Source organism: Cervus elaphus, chromosome 17, assembly GCF_910594005.1.
Source record: "Cervus elaphus chromosome 17, mCerEla1.1, whole genome shotgun sequence".
Taxonomy (NCBI): Eukaryota; Metazoa; Chordata; class Mammalia; order Artiodactyla; family Cervidae; genus Cervus; species Cervus elaphus.
The window spans coordinates 8,706,895-8,723,030 of record NC_057831.1 but is presented as its reverse complement, the minus strand read 5'-3'; the positions used below and the strand labels follow the sequence as shown (position 1 = coordinate 8,723,030).

Sequence of the window (16,136 nt, the reverse complement as noted above, 5' to 3'; positions counted from 1 at the left end):
TATTGTAGCAAGTTTGCCAAATTGTTCCTGGTGTCCCATTTACCCAGTTTATTTTTTTATTATTATTATTTTTTTTCCCATTTACCCAGTTTAAAAGCCTACAAGTACACTATATTATCTGAGATGGCAGAGTGGTAGGCGTGATTTCATCTGTAGGACACTGAAATATTCAAGAGTTGTGGTAGTAGGCTGATTTTAGGCTCAGAAAGGTGGTATGGATTATAAATCTTTGTGTGTAACCTAACACACAAGTAATTAGTTAAAATGAAAGCAAATCACACCTAATTTATCTGTGTAATAAACATTTACTGGACAATATTATTAGCAAGCAGCACAGAAACTATTCATACAGTCTGTCTGGTAACCTCAATGAAATCCCAGTTCTGTGTTTGTCTAGATGCTTCAAGCGTAAAATGTTCTCTTCAGGCAGACTTATTAGGTTCTTTGAAGGCATAACTGTTAATCTAATAGTCGGCATTAGGCTAGAGTCCTCCAAAATCAATCCCAGATTTCACACTAACCTAAACGCCATTCTAAAAAGTAGAGGATGGAGAGTTTACCAGACCCACACCCTGTTTCTAAGGGAACTGAAAAATATTTAGGCAATTCCAATATATAAAATATCACCAATTTCAAGGACGAGAGCCCATTTCTAATATGTTATACATACAATAGGAATAGCTTCTGAAGGGCTGCTTTGGGAATGTGACCTTTTTGATGAAATACTAGCTGATCACTCTTAGAAATAAAATTAACATATTTAGATAAATAATGTAAGTTCCATGAAGGTAAGGATTTTTGTTTTGTTCAGTGCTGTACCTGGCCCACAGTAAGTGCTCAAATATTTGCTCAATGAGTAAATACTGGTGACTTTGCTGAAGTATTCAAAGTTACAGACATTATAATAAGTATGTTTCGGCCACAAGCATTCTTAATACAAACCTAATGAAAATTAGGTTTGAAACACATAGTTGTGTTTCACTGAGTTCAAGAGCTTAAAAAAGTGAGGGAAAGCATCCAGGTAAAGATGACAGGCCCTCTAGCCTTCCACCACTGGATACTATATACTTTCTCTCAAATTGTACCAACCTAGCAACCATAACAGAGGGCCACTTAAAAACTAAACTGGCATTTGCAGCAAATACATTGTGGGCTTGGACTTTCTCATATAGCTTTTACTCCGGTTTTTCCCCACGTTCTTCCCTTACTTTTGAATAATTTGTTTTTAAATATTTCACATTATTTTACTGTATTATTTGCATCATACTAAACTCTGGCCAACTCTTAAAGAGAAAAATATTAAGGTATTTATTAATGAGTATAATAAATCCCATGTAAAATACTTTTTTTAGATTCAGCCCCCTGTAAAGCCATCAGACAATCTGAAAAAAACTTTTAAAACATGAATAAAGTCAAGTTTTACGAACTTAGCTCTGAATGGGTGAGATCATTACCCGTTTAATACAGTTTCTCCCACCCCATCCCCCCACAAATAACAAGAGAATGTGTAAAATGAAAGGAGGGTCCCTTCGAGTTTGAAATCCTTCTGGTGCCCAGCCCCGTCGTCTTTGTTGAAGAAGTCTGTAGTCATCTTCAGGAATCCACTCCAGTAGACAGAATTCTTTAGGTATCAGGCAAACCATTCTGGAAAAACAAACATGTCAACAATGTTTCCTTTTTCTCCCCCCTTTAAATACCTTATGTAAACTTGTGAAAATCTTTTTTTTGCATATAAAATAATGCTTTATTTTTATTGGAGTATAGTTAACATAAATTATATTAGTTCCATGTTACAACACAGTAATTTCACGTTAATATACACTACAAATTGATCACCACAATAAGTCTAGCAACCATCTGTCATCAAACAGCATCTGAAATATTACTGACAGTATTCCTAAAATTGTACATTATAACCTATGACTTATTTATTTTAAACTGGAATTTTGTACCTGAATCTTTTTGCCTTTGTCATTTTCCCTGAACCCTATCATACAATGATCACTGCTGTCTCTTGTGGCCACCACCATTTTGCTCTCCGCATCTATGAGTCTATTCCTGTTCAATTTGTTCATTTGTTTTGTTAAGACGTCACATGTAAGTGCTGTTGTTGTTTAGTCGCTAATTTGTGTCCCAATCTTTTGTGACTCCATGGACTACGTAGCCTGCCAGGCTCCTCTGTCCAAGGGATTTCCCAGCCAAGAATACTGGAGTGGGTTGCCATTTCCTTCTCCAGGGAACTTCTGAAAATCTTGATCATCTTAGTCATTTGCCTGTTCCTAAATGATTTACATATTGATAAGAGCAAAAATTACCCTCAAACTACCGCACAATTGCACTCATCTCACACACTAGCAAAGTAATGCTCAAAATTCTCCAAGCCAGGCTTCAGCAATACGTGAACCGTGAACTTCAGATGTTCAAGCTAGTTTCAGAAAAGGCAGAGGAACCAGAGGTCAAATTGCCAACATCCTCTGGATCACTGAAAAGGCAAGAGAGTTCCAGAAACACATCTATTTCTGCTTTATTGACTATGCCAAAACCTTTGACTGTGTGGATCCCGATAGACTGTGGAAAATTCTGAAGGAGATGGGAATACCAGACCACCTGCCCTGCCTCTTGAGAAATCTGTATGCAGGTCAGGAAGCAACAGTTAGAATTGGACATGGAACAACAGACTGGTTCCAAATAGGAAAAGGAGTATGTCAAGGCTGTATATTGTCACCCTGCTTATTTAACTTATATGCAAAGTACATCATGAGACATGCTGGGCTGGATGAAGCACAAGCTGGAATCAAGACTGCCGGAGAAATATCAATAAACTCAGACATGCAGATGATACCACCCTTATGGCAGAAAGGGAAGAAGACCTAAAGAGCCTCTTGATGAAAGTGAAAGAGGAGAGTGAAAAAACTGGCTTAAAACTCAACATTCAGAAAACTAAGATCATGGCACCCAGCCCATCACTTCATGGCAAATGGATGGAAATTGACAGACTTTTATTTCTGGGGGCTCCAAAATCAAGGCAGATGGTGTTTTCAGCCATGAAATTAAAACACACTTGCTCCTTGGAAGGGAAGTTATAACCAACCTAGACAGCATATTAAAAAGCAGAGACATTACTTTGCCAACAAAGGTGCATCTAGTCAAAGCTATGGTTTTTCCAGTAGTCATGTATGGATGTGAGAGTTGGCCTATAAAGAAGGCTGAGTGCCGAAGAATTGATGCTTTTGAACTGTGGTGTTGCAGAAGACTCTTGAGAGTCCCTTGGACTGCAGGGAGATCCAACCAGTCCATCCTAAAGGAGATCAGTCCTGAATATTCATTGGAAGGACTGATGCTGAAGCTGAAACTCCAATACTTTGGCCACCTGATGCAAAGAACTGACTCACTGGAAAAGACTGATGCTGGGAAAGATTGAAGGTGGGAGGAGAAGGGGGTGACAGAGGATGAGATAGTTGGATGGCATCACTGACTCAATGGACATGAGTTTGATTAAACTCTGGTAGTTGGTGATGGACAGCAAGGCCTGGCATGCTGCAGTCCATGGGGTTGCAAAGAGCTAGACACCACTGAACTGAACTGATTTCTTTCATTTTCTACCCAGAGCTGAAAATTTAGATTTAAAAAAAAAAAAAAAATCACTATATTTGAAGTAACACCAAAAATCAGGAGGAAAGATTTTCCTTTACAAGGGACTCAACGGAGGGTTTTATAGAAATACTCATCTCCCATTTGTCCCATTGAACCCTCTGCCACACCATTCAAGAAATACAAGAATCACAATGAGGCTTCAGGTACAGTGAGTTTATGCCCAGATCTTGGCCAACACTGGGGACTAGGGGTGAGAAAAGAAGACAATTACCTTTCAGGGAGTGACAAATTCAGTAACAAGATTGAGAAGAGTAACTTAAAGTGAGTCAACAATTAGCTCCAAAGTCCAGGAGAGCTGTTTAATAACTAAATGAGCTGCACTGCTTTCCTCCTTCAGCCCAGGGCTTGTCTTCTGAATTTGTCCCGTATCATCTCAGTCCTGTGTCCCTCTTGTTCTGCTCCACCATCTCCCTTCTCTACGTTCCCTTCCTTTACCGTCTGCCAAAACTGTCTTTTCAGAGTGAGTGGCAATGAAAATGGAGAGCATGGATTTTCTAAGGAATTTTGTGACTTACCAATTGTTGTTTTGGAGTGCGTGGATGTGTATTAAGTCAAAAACAGTCCCAAGCTTCTGGGAGGAGGATTGGATAAAGTTAATGTTTTTTGAAATGGCAACACTTAATGGATAAGAAGTTAGGAACTGAGTTTTGGACCTATTTTAGATACCCTGTTCATGGTCAAATTGTTGTGTAGTGACAACAGCTTTGGGCCTCCTAGGTGGCTCAGGGTAAAGAATTCGCCTGCCAAGGAGAAGATGCGGGTTCCATCCCTAGGTGGGGAAGATCCTCTGGAGAAGGAAATGGCAACCCACTCCAGTATTCTTGTCTGGAGAATCCCACTGACAGGGGAGCCTGACGGGCTACAGTCCATGGGGTTGCAAAAGAGTCGGACACGACTTAGCGACTAAATAACAATAAACTTTAGCTGAGTGCCTACCGCTGCAAGGCAATATGCAAAAATATCGCTTTGAGATAAGTTAGCGATTTATCTAAAACACCACGCCCCTATAACCAGGTTTACTATTGGTTCCTATAAATGAAACTAGCTACAAAGCTCCAAAAAGTCAAATAACTTAAACAGTTTCTTCATGGTAGTGCAGGAAGTCAAACCCAGCCGGTTCCATTTCAAAACATCACAAAAAAGTTATGAAGCCAAGTTGCCTCCACACCTCTGAACACCGTCAACTGAGGTGCCAAGGAAGCCATTTTCACTCTAGCTTCATTCCAACTCCCCCATTTACCGGACCCTGCCACTAAACAGACCGTGGATAGACCATATTCTTCGGAACACAATTTCCTTTCCTCTTCCCACCCACCTTCCCAAACTGGTGAGAAAGTTCCTAAGTCCCTTACCCCTTTACATTCAGATCACTCACCATGGCAAAAAATACACGAAGAAAAACAATATCACGTCGAAGAGGATGAAGAGCCAGAGATCCAACCAGTAGGAGTGTTTGGGAGACAGGGCGGCCCCGGACTGAGACCGCACTTCGTGGTTTTGCTGCTGCCTCTCGGCTTCACCGAAGCCTCGCCGCTGCCGGGGGCCGTCCCGACCACCTTCTGAGGCCGCGTCCACCTCCATTTCGCACCAGTAGCCGCGCCAGAATCCGAGCAGCTGAAATCCCTCAGCTCCCGCACTTCCGCGTTCAGCTTGCGAAAAAGTGGACAAAGCCCAACCCCACGCACATGCGCATTTCCCCGCCAGGGTAAAGGACCTCGGCCCGTCCCTCCCAGTGCGCAGGCGCCGTCCGCTGCTTTCGTGACAGCGGGCAGGGATCGCAGCTTCCGTCCGGAAGCGGAAGCAGAGAAGGCCCCCGCCCTGCAGCGCCCAGGAGGGAAGCCGGTTTTTCAGGTTTCGCTAGGAGAAATAACTCGGTGGCTGGACCTGAAATTACTCACGTCCCGTTCCCGACAGGTGATGGATTCCACCTTGGAACAGCCATGGTCACCTCTCCTTATCCCTGTATTGCTTTTGCGTCCTTATGCCAAGGGTTTAAAAGGGCCTCCTCTAATGGGGTTTGTACTGTTCCTAGCATGTTACAGGGCTTCCCTTGTGGCTCAGACGGTGAAGCGTCTGTTTACACTGCGGGAGACCCGGGTTCGATTCCTGGGTCGTGAAGATCCTCTGGCGAAAGAAATGGCACCCCACTGCAGTACTCTTGCCTGGAAAATCCCATGGACTTCACTTCCTAGCATGTTGCTGCTGCTGCTGCTAAGTCGTTTCAGTCGTGTCCGACTCTGTGCGACCCCATAGACGGCAGCCCACCAGGCTCTGCAGTCCCCGGGATTCTCCAGGCAAGAACACGGAGTGGGTTGCCATTTCCGTCTCCAATGCGTGAAAGTGAAGTCGCTCAGTCGTGTCCAACTCTTAGCGACGCCATGGACTGCAGCCCACCAGGCTCCTCCGTCCATGGGATTTTCTAGGCAAGAGTACTGGAGTGGGGTGCCATTGCCTTCTCCGTCCTAGCATGTTACGCTTACTTAATTCTTGAAACAACTATAATGAGGTTGACATTATAAGTATGAACGTGAGTTTCTAAGGGGGCCAGTGAGCAAAATGAGAATTCTGTATGTATTTCAAAGGAGTGAATTTAAAAATAATCCAAGGGTTTGGGAGTGTAGTTTCCCCATGACATTACAATGTTACCAGAAAGAAAACGGTTTAGCATTATAGACAAGGAAAAATTCTCTTCTACGCTCTTTGGGTCTCCAGCTGGACTTGAGAATTAAACTGACATAAGACAGGTTAACAAGAGAAAAGCATAGAAGTTTTTGTTTTCTCTTTCTTCTTTCAACGTGAACATGGAAACTTTCAGAAAAGAATGACAACCTGAGGAAGTGACCAGGGCAGAAAGCTTATGAAAGAAAAAGACTTTTATAAAAGTCTTTTAGAAAAAAGACTTCTGCTAGGAGAAATGTGGAGAAATGACTAGGAAGATAAGGGTTAGTTTAACAAGGTTTGTTTTTATGGGGATTTCTTGGTCCAATTTTCCATCTCTGGTGATAAAAAATGTTCTTCCTGGTATAGGGAGGGCATCTTTTACATGGGAATTTTATCTCTTTCTGGAAGAAAAAGGAAGGTCAGAGTGCCCTTCTTTTGTCAGCTTTTTCTCCGTTGCCTTTAACTCAAAATACTCAGTATGCCAGAGTGACATATTTTGGGGTGACATACTCTGAACTCCTTCATTCCCCTGTCTGAAATGTCCCTAGAAGTAAAATCTGAGTTGGAAACTGTGGAGAGAAGAATTGGGTTAGCAACTGAGTGGCAAGAGATCTGCAGAGGGTGAGAAGAACATAGATGAGAATGAGAATGAATAAACAGAAAATAACAAATCTAAGCCCATTTCCCCATATTCCATGAAGTCAGTCTCCCTTCCCTAGGAGTAGTTCAGTCCAATAGAATGGCTGAGCCTCATTTTTATCTGATGGAGCGTGTTTATCTTGTCTTCAAAAAGTGTAGGAAGTAAGTGTTACTTGCTCCATCCTGTCCGACTCTTTGCGGTTTCCTGCCAGTCTCTGTCCATAGGGATTCTCCAGGCAAGAATACTGGAGTGAGTTGCCATTCCCTTCTCCACGGGCAAAAGGTATAGATTAGATACTCTTTGCCCCAAGTGATTTACGTAGAAGCAGCATTCCTGATGGCATGAGCTTCTCCTCCTTGGGCTGTCAGTATGTCCAGGGCAAGGCAGTTTTCGAGTCCAACAGAGGCTGTTAACTTTTGATTGAAAGTCTTCCAACATTTGCATAGTAATATTGAACTCCTGTTACTATGGAAAATTGAGAACTGCCTTTTTCAACTCATAAGTTCCAAAGGCTAGGAAAAGGGATCTTAGTACTGAAAAGAACTTAGAATTGTGATAAACAAGCCAGTTTTCTATGAGATCTGGTCTGAAGTGTTTATGTGACGCTACTTTTATGAAAGTAGTGCTTTCATAAAAAGTAGTAGTGCTTTTATGAAAGTAGGGCTTCCCTTGTGGCTCAGCTGGTAAAGAATATGCCTGCAATGGGGGAGACCTGGGTTCGATCCCTGGGTTGGGAAGATCCCCTGAAGAAGGGAAAGGCTACCCACTCTAGTATTCTAGCCTGGAGAATTCTATGGACTGTATAGTCCATGGAGTCACAAAGAGTCGGACCTGACTAAGCGACTTTCACTTTTACTTTTATGAACAAAGAAACCAGAGTTTATAATTGGGCTGGAATTTTAAGGTGACAGAGGGTATCAGGAATTCAAGTCCACATTTTTTTGCCCATCCATATAGGAACTGTTTATACACCTTATCTCAGAAGGGCAGCATTGTTCCTGGATGAGGTCGGAATGGAACTTGTGACATATTAGGTTGGGGTTTAGTGTATCTTGTCACCTGTCATGTTGACACCTGTACATCTCCATCTTGGATATCCCTGTCAGTCTGTAGGAGCAGGCCAGGTTTTGAAATATCTGATATAGAAGGCCTACAGTTAGGCCATCGTAGCTGTAAAGCTTGGTTTTGTTACTTGGCCAGCTTAGTCTGCACTTTTGGTATGCCTGTATGTAATCGTTGATGGCTAATGATGTAAGCAACTGGGCTACCCTGGGTTCCATAAGGGTGGCTTAGCAGTAAGCCAGAACAGCTGGTGACTTGGCCAGTGCCCCTGCAGGAGTCCGTGCTGACCATTTATGACCTTCACGAGAGGCTGGAAGATGCATCTTGGAGTCAAACCACACGGTTTGGTTGCAGTATTGCCTTAGACCTGGGGAAGTGAAGCCCTATGCCTGTTTTCAGTGCATAAGGAAAAATTCCCTTCTAACGTCTTTACCTGAGCAAAGGACAGGCCTTGATCTTCTATAGAGGTAAAGAGTGACGTTGTTTTCTTGGTCATGGATGCTTACCTGTTATGCATCCATTTTCCTGAGTTGTCCCCAGCTGTTTGGATTGGCAAGAACAAAAATTAGTTCAGGTTCTTTTGCGTAATCTAGATGGAGACATAACCAGCGAACAGATTGATGACCTAATGTCACCAGGCTTTGGAAAACTGATATAAAGAGTTACCTGGTTTGTGCTTGACCTGTTGAGAAAGTGGGGTTATTGAGAGTGAAGACAAAGTTTGAAGGAGAGTCCATGGTGGAAGGGAAAAATAGATTGAAATCAGCGATCTCCAGTCAGCTTTATAATCAATGGCTAAAGAACGGGAAGTCTTTGTTAAAAAGAAGATTTCCCCACCCCCCACCCCGGGAGCAGGGAGACCAAATAGGGGGAGAGAGTAGATAGAAGGAAGTTTCTTCATCTTCTGTGATCTTGAGAAAAGCTATTTCATGATTTTGTCTGCTTCTGGGACCTGGGAATTGGCCCTGAAAATGCTTAGTTTAAGGTCACCTTAGGGATGGTCTTCCAGTCATCCTGGGAGTGCTGCCAGTTTGGGTCAGAGCTGGCAGAGCTCGTCTGAATCCAGGAGGATGGCAGTGCAAATGGTCAGCAGTTTGTAAGGACTGACCGAGCTTGATAACAATGCGTACTTTCTTCTAAAAAGCTTACTCTACGTTCAGTCTTCTGGTCAAAGGGGATAGCAAGGCTTGCCACTCAGTGGATTCCACACCCTTTTTTACCTGTTGATAATCTCCAAGTATGCTGGTTAGTTCCTGTAGAGCAAGTCATGGTATCAGATTTCTTACCTAAGTTCCTAGAGTGTTTACTGAATCAGAAATGGAAGATTTAGAGATGCCATTAGGCAGAGGGCAACCAAGTGCTGTTTCAAAAAGGTTAATTCACAACCTCGGTTTGGAGCATGCTGGATTTTTATAAGGGCCAGAGGTAGTGCCTCTGGCCATTAAGTCCAGTTTCTTGATAAACTTTTCCTGAAGTCCTTCTGATGTCTACATTTTTGTATTCTGTTTGCCCCAAGGATTGGGGATGGTGCAGGGATTAGAGTTTTAATGAGTACCCCAAAGTTTTTACAAGCTTTGATTTGTAATTTGTTTGTGATGTGTTTCTACTGTAATATGAGTTCCTTGGTCTGACTCAGTCCATAAAGGAATACCGAAACGAGAAATAATCCAGGTGCTAATTTCTTCACCACTGTGTCGGTGTTGGCTTGTCTATTTGGGTAGCATTTAGTTCGTCTGTTACCATGTACATGCTAAACCACTGGGAATAGCCTAAAGCTGGAAGGAAAACCATGGAGGCCATCCGGTGCCCTGCAGGGGGCAGTGTGGTACAGGAGAGCATTTCTTTCCCTGTAGTTTGGCGTCAAGGCTGCATGTCACTGACTGGACACTGGTCCCTCCAGGGCTGCCGCTGTTGCTGAGAAGTCCTGGGACCTCTAACATATGCCAGCAGAAGGTCTGCCAGTCTCCCAGGTTTCTGCCTGTGGTATCCAGTCAAATGAGAATGGTAAGAGTATCTCCTTGTCTTTTTCCCTTTTTGAATTTTGATTAGCAAGAGAAAACATTTCTGTGAACCATTTTGGGGATTATAGTGACTCTGGAGTCTTCTATTAAGAGTACTCTTGTTTTCTATTTCTAACGTCTGTAGAAAAAGAAAAGCTTAAAACACAATCTCTCTACACCCCAGCACCCTCAGAGGGTACATTTTCCCCTTTCTGAGGGACAGTACACCATCAAATGACAGGATCAACTGATTCTCAGTGGGACCCCAGATCTAACAATTAAACTTACAGTAGAGAATCAGAAACTGGATTTCTTAATTGACACTGGTGCAACTTTACTATCCATTCAGAGGGTTTGTCTCTGCCTGTCACCCCTGATTCTATCCAAGCTGTCGAATTCTCTGGGTAATCTGTTTCATTGCCCACATCTCAGGCAATGAGATGACTTCATGCCCACCTCAGCATCTTTAAGACTTTCATTTCTTTTATTTCTTTTCCATCATTACTACTTTACAAAGCTGTCATTGTTTTCTTTGAGAGTTGTACAGTCATCAAAACTAATTGCTGTTTGTTGCAACTTCTTTATCTTCATCTTGGCCTTTTAGCTGCTCCCACTATTAATGTGGCTCCACCCCACTCAGCAAGCCTGGTATCCAGCAAACACCCTTTGCTTCGGCCAGATTGCTTTCATCTTATTCCTCATGGAGACCTTTTTCCTCTTGGCCTTTGGCCTTTGATGCATGTTGCTTTCATTAAACTGAAATGTTTCCCCACCTACCCTAATCCTCCACCTCCTTTTTCACTTCAGATATCAACTTTAAAAAGCTTTTCTCATTACAGTTCATGTCGTCTCTCCATTCTCAGTATTTTTAACACACCAGTGACAAAAAGTTAACATTTAACTCATCTCCAACTGCTTTATACGCCATGCTTTCTTCAGTGAAGTAATTGTCCCATGGTGTTTTGACTTTCTTCTGCGTCAGTTACCCTCTACATTCTGTAACAGCCACCTGTTGATGAGGCTATCTGTTGATCATTTCTCAAAATTTCTCTACCTCAGCTCAAAAAACATGAAAATTTTCTTTACATATTGTTTGGTGCCTTGGCTAGCTTTGTAGCACAATTTTATGTAAATTATCTCCCCCACCAGAGTATTAAGTATTCTTTAGGAGGGAGGCTGTACTTTTACCATCTTTGCAGCCTCCGTAGTCCTTCAGACAGTACCTTGAATGTGGAAGAAATTAAATGTTTATATTTTGTCTTCTGCAACCACTGATAGAATCTTGGTCAAAAAATGTAATTGAATTCTCTCTTTTGTAACATAATAGTATAATGATACCACTGAGAGCTACCACTCCTGGTTTACTGCCCTCAGTGGGGGTACTTTCTTAGGTTTTTCTCAAGTACCAGTAATGGATCCGTACTAACCCATTCCCTCATTTTGAAGTTCATGTCTTTTGTTTCAGTGAATACTTTGTAAATGCCTACTTTGTGTCAGGTACTGTCTGAGAAGCCAGAGGAGATACAGATGCAATAGTCATCCAGTTCATTAAAAGTACTGATTTGAGGACATCTCAGAGGTATGGGATATTCAGACATTCTTGTCCCAGAGCCTTGGGGTTCTGCATCATGTTGGGGTGTTAGGAAGGCTAAGCAGGACTGACTGAATAAGCTGCTTACCCACTTCCCTCAACCTACTCGCACATACACAGACTTCAACACTCAGTTTTATTTTATTTTTTGTGTTTATTTATATTTTGGGATTTCATAAAAGATTTGATTTCAAAATAAAGATGGCATTTTGCTGCATTTTGAAGTTTAAAAGCAACTTCAATATGGCCAAGCTTCATTGGTAGGCATAGATGACAAAGATGTTGAAACCCACAGACTTGAAGTCTCATTATGCTAGCCTATAGAGCAATCAACCTGTTTTTGTTTTATTGAAAGATACTGAAGGGACGGTTAGGAAGGTGCAGGTTGAAAGGTTAGTCAATACATGACATGTCTTCTCTCATAAAAGTTATATAATCTTCCAAGAGTAGATGTGACAGTATTGACATAGGTGTGAACTAGAATAACAGTGTTAAACACATAGAGGTCAAGATGATAACTGCTATATATTAACCTGAATTACACTTATTTTATAAGTGTGAGAAATGTCAACATGTTAACAGCAGTTAACTCTGGGAGAGGGAATGACAGATCATTTTATTTATTGCGGCTTTTCCGCAAAGTTGGGGAGTTGGGCAGAACATTTTTTGAAATAAGTTAGGAAACAAAACAAGAAATCGTCTAGGTCAGAATGATTACTTAACTATTTCTAACATCTGATCGCAAGCACTTGGCACATAAGTGTCAGGCGATGATAATGGTTTATAACAGTGTTTTGCAAACTGTTTCATGGAGCTCCATGTCTACTCAGGGAAGACGGAGGAGCCAACATGAAATGGAGGGGATAGATGTAAGGAACGAGGCGTCAGGCCTCTACTAGGGAAACTCGTCTTTTATGTTCATATCTATAAACATGTTCTGTTAGAAAACAGATTTATTGTTCTCCTGTCTGGTGAGAGGTCTGAAAAAACATCACTTTGGGAGAGCTGTGTTCAAAATGGTGGAGTAGGCAGCTCCATGCCCCTGTCCCTTCACAGAAACAATGAAAAATAAGCAGAAACTATTTGAAGCAAGTTTGTCAGAACTCTTAGAAATAGTCAAAGATTTCCAGAAACTAAGCAAATTAAGTCAAAATGTGTGAGAAGACTTGAGCATAACTGAAGAGATAGATCTAACATAACTTGAAAATTTCAGTACTCTTCTTTCAGTAATGAGCAAAACTGATCTAGAGAGAAGATCAGTAAGAAAACAGAGGCCTTGGCGATAAAATCAAATACCGTATGATGTTACTTACATGTGAAATCTGAAAGAAAAAACAACACAAAGAATATAACAAAGAAACAGGCTCTCAGATGTGGAGAACACATTAGTGGTTACCAACCGGGAGAGGAAAGTGGGGAGGGGCGAGTTAGGGGTAGGAGAATAAGAGATACAATCTGCTATATATAAAATAAGTAAGCTGCAAGGATACATTGCACAACACAGGGAATACAGACAACATTTTATAAATGGAGTATAACCTTTAAAAGTGTGAGTCACTGTGTTGTACATCTGAAGCTTATATAGTACATCACCTATGCCTCAATTAAAAAAAAAGAAAATAGAGGACTTGAAGGACACTATAAACCGATGAGACATAATAGAAATGTGTACAGTACTCCACACAAGAGCTGCAGGGTATACTACATCAGTTGTTAACCCAGGCAGATTAAAATAAAGAGTATTGACTTCAGAAACTGGGAAGAATGAAGTTCACAAAGTGTTCAGCATTGCTACCTCATGAAATAACCCTCCATGGATTCTTGATCAGAATGAATGAAGAAGCTGTTGCTCGTTTCATGACACTCATTCAGTTGCATTATTCTGCATTTCCTAAACTGGCAGCATCAAGCCCTCATAGAATGCACTGGTTCTGTGCACACCCCAGAGACTCTAAATGTAACTCCGGGGCTGTTTTAGACTGTAATGAGTCTAAAGGGTCCAGGGATCCAAGCCCAGGGCTCTTACTCTGCCTGTTATCTTATAAAGCTTAACTGAAACAACTCATGTCCTCACTTCATTCGGGTCATTGTTCAAATGTCACCTACTCAGGTTACTTTCCTGGTCAGCCTATTTAAAATTGTATCCATATCCCCACACCTTTTTAAAATCATACTGACCCCTCATCCTTCTTTCTGGCCTTGTTTCCTCCTTAGCATTTACACCATCTAATGTACTTTATATTTTACCTTTTTCTCTTATATGTTATTTGTATCTTCCTCCATGGGAACAGGGATTCTTTTGTCTGTTTTGTTCACTGTTCTAACACCTAGATCAACACTTGCATCTAATAAACATTCAATAAGTATTTGTTGAATAGTGTTTTGAAAGAGAACTTACCGATAAACCATATTAAATAAAACTGAGTCTAGACTCTAGAATGTATTGACTCTCGAACCAGAGTGCTCGGGTTCAAATTCTGGTTCAGCCACTTACTAGTTTCTGACCTTTGGCTAAGATATAATTTTTCTTTGCCTCATCTACCTAATGTGTAAAATGAAAATAATTTTACTAGTTCTTATAGTATAGAGGAGTTGTTGTGAGGATTAACATGAGTCGATTTTTAAAAAAAACTTTCTGTTTTGTATTGGGGTATACAGCCGGTTACCAAACCACACTGGGACGGTTTCAGGTGAAGAGTGAAGGGACTCCGCCATACACACACACGTGTCCATTTCGCCCACACCGCCCTCCCGTCCAGGCTGCCGCGTAACAGTGAGCAGAGTTCCCCGCGTCTATAGCAGGACCTTGTTGGTTACCCATAATATAGCAGCGTGGACATGTCAGTCCCAGCCAAAGCCCCTAACGATCCCTTCCCTCCATCCTTCCCCTTCCCTGTCGCCCGGCAACCATGGGTTCATTCTCTTAAGTCTGTGAGTCTCTTTCTCTTTTGTAAGTGAGTTCATTTGTATCATTTCTCTTTCGATTCCACATATAAACGATGGCATAGGATATTTCTCCTTCTCTGTCTGACTTTACTCAGTATGACACAGCATGAGTTGATTTTTGTGAAGCGTTTTGAAAAATGTCTGGCACATTGTAAACCCTGTGTTACCTAGTAGTGATAGTTGCATTGAAGTACATTTGAGTGAGTGCTATGTTTTACTGATAAAACATTCACTTACTTAAATTTGCAATTTTCTCTTTGAGTTTAGAGCCAATTTGTATTTTGAAAATTTTGTAGACCTTGGGGAAGTAGCCTTTACATGTACAGTTACAGTTGAAAATAAGGATGAAAAGAATGTCAGCTGTAAATCAGGCCTCGTTAGAGTGCAGGAAAGGACGTATAAACAGAGAACTTAGCAAAAATAAACCAGTGGAAAATATAATTCAAGGTATTACATGTTTCTGTGAGAGCCTACACTACTTCTTTGTATTGCTTATCACTGTCATTTTTATTTGTTTAATGTCAGTCTTCAACCTGTAGATGGTACATTTCTGAGCTGGATTCACACCTCCTTGGGAACCAAATAGATCTGTCTTGTTTATATCTAAAACTCATATGTGCCACATGGTAGGTGCTTAATTCATATTTAAGAAATATGTTCTCTTGGCCAACCACGATCTGAGGAGGCTATAGTAAACAAGTTGTAGTTTTACTCACCATAAGCAAGAATTCATTATTTCCATCTCTAAGAACCTGTTACTTCACCTTCTTTTCTTCTATGTTTTTTGCTAGAACTCACTGTGATTCCTTTTACCTCATGTCCTCTGCTTTCTGTCTTTCCTCTATGCCTTTCTACTTCAGCGCATTGTCTGAGAGGAGGAAATTTTCCTCTACCCATTTTGGTTCTGGCTGGACTGAGAATTAAATTGACATGGGATAGGTTAGTAAGAGAAAGTCAAGCAAATTAAATAACTTGCGTACATAGAAGAGGGCTTCCCTGGTGGCTCAGATGGTAAAGAATCTGCCTGCGATGCAGGAGGCCCAGGTTCGATCCCTGGGTCTGAAAGATCCCTGGAGAAGGGAATGGCTACCCAGTCCAGTATTCTTGCCTGGAGAATTCCATGGACTGAGGAGCTTAGTGGGCTACAGTCCATGGGGTCGCAAAGAGTCGGACATAACTGAGTGATTGACACTTTCACTTTTTCATACCTAGGAAAATGGAGTAACTTGCCAAAAATGGCCAGAACCTTCAGCTTAAATACCATCTTCAGCAAGAGATAAAAGAGGATGTTGGAACTTAAAAGGGGGAGTAAGGCAGTTCTCAAGATGAAAAAGCAAATGTTTGATAAACAAATGTTTGCTGGCCACGCAGAGAAAATGAGACATTGAGTGGCCCCTGATCTCTAGGCCCCACGGAATTTCCCCCTTCATACCTAGCCCATATTCTTTGCAGATATTCCTGGTGATACCTCTATTTTGGGAATAAGCCCTTTATTTAAATATTTTAGGCAGCCAAGAGGAAAGTAGAAAGAAAGACTTTCTACATCTTCTGTTTCTTAAAAATTATCGACCTAAATTAATCA

At 41.5% G+C, this 16,136-nt stretch overlaps 1 protein-coding gene and 1 long non-coding RNA gene across 2 annotated transcripts in view; one reads left to right on the top strand and one right to left on the bottom strand.

The window, feature by feature from the left end:
• Positions 1 to 285: 285 nt before the first annotated feature.
• C17H4orf3 (chromosome 17 C4orf3 homolog) lies at positions 286 to 5,352 on the bottom strand. Its single transcript, XM_043871556.1, has 2 exons — positions 5,030 to 5,352; positions 286 to 1,644 (listed from the first exon to the last, which is right to left on the bottom strand). Coding segments are annotated over exons 1-2 (207 nt in total). The 5' UTR covers positions 5,236 to 5,352; the 3' UTR covers positions 286 to 1,643.
• An 83-nt stretch (positions 5,353 to 5,435) lies between these two features.
• The window catches only part of LOC122673630, a 63,579-nt gene continuing 52,878 nt past the window's right edge, over positions 5,436 to 16,136 (top strand). The window contains exons 1-2 of the long non-coding RNA XR_006334756.1: positions 5,436 to 5,568; positions 9,918 to 10,021. This is a non-coding gene — a long non-coding RNA (uncharacterized LOC122673630). The remainder of the gene's footprint in view (positions 5,569 to 9,917; positions 10,022 to 16,136) is intronic.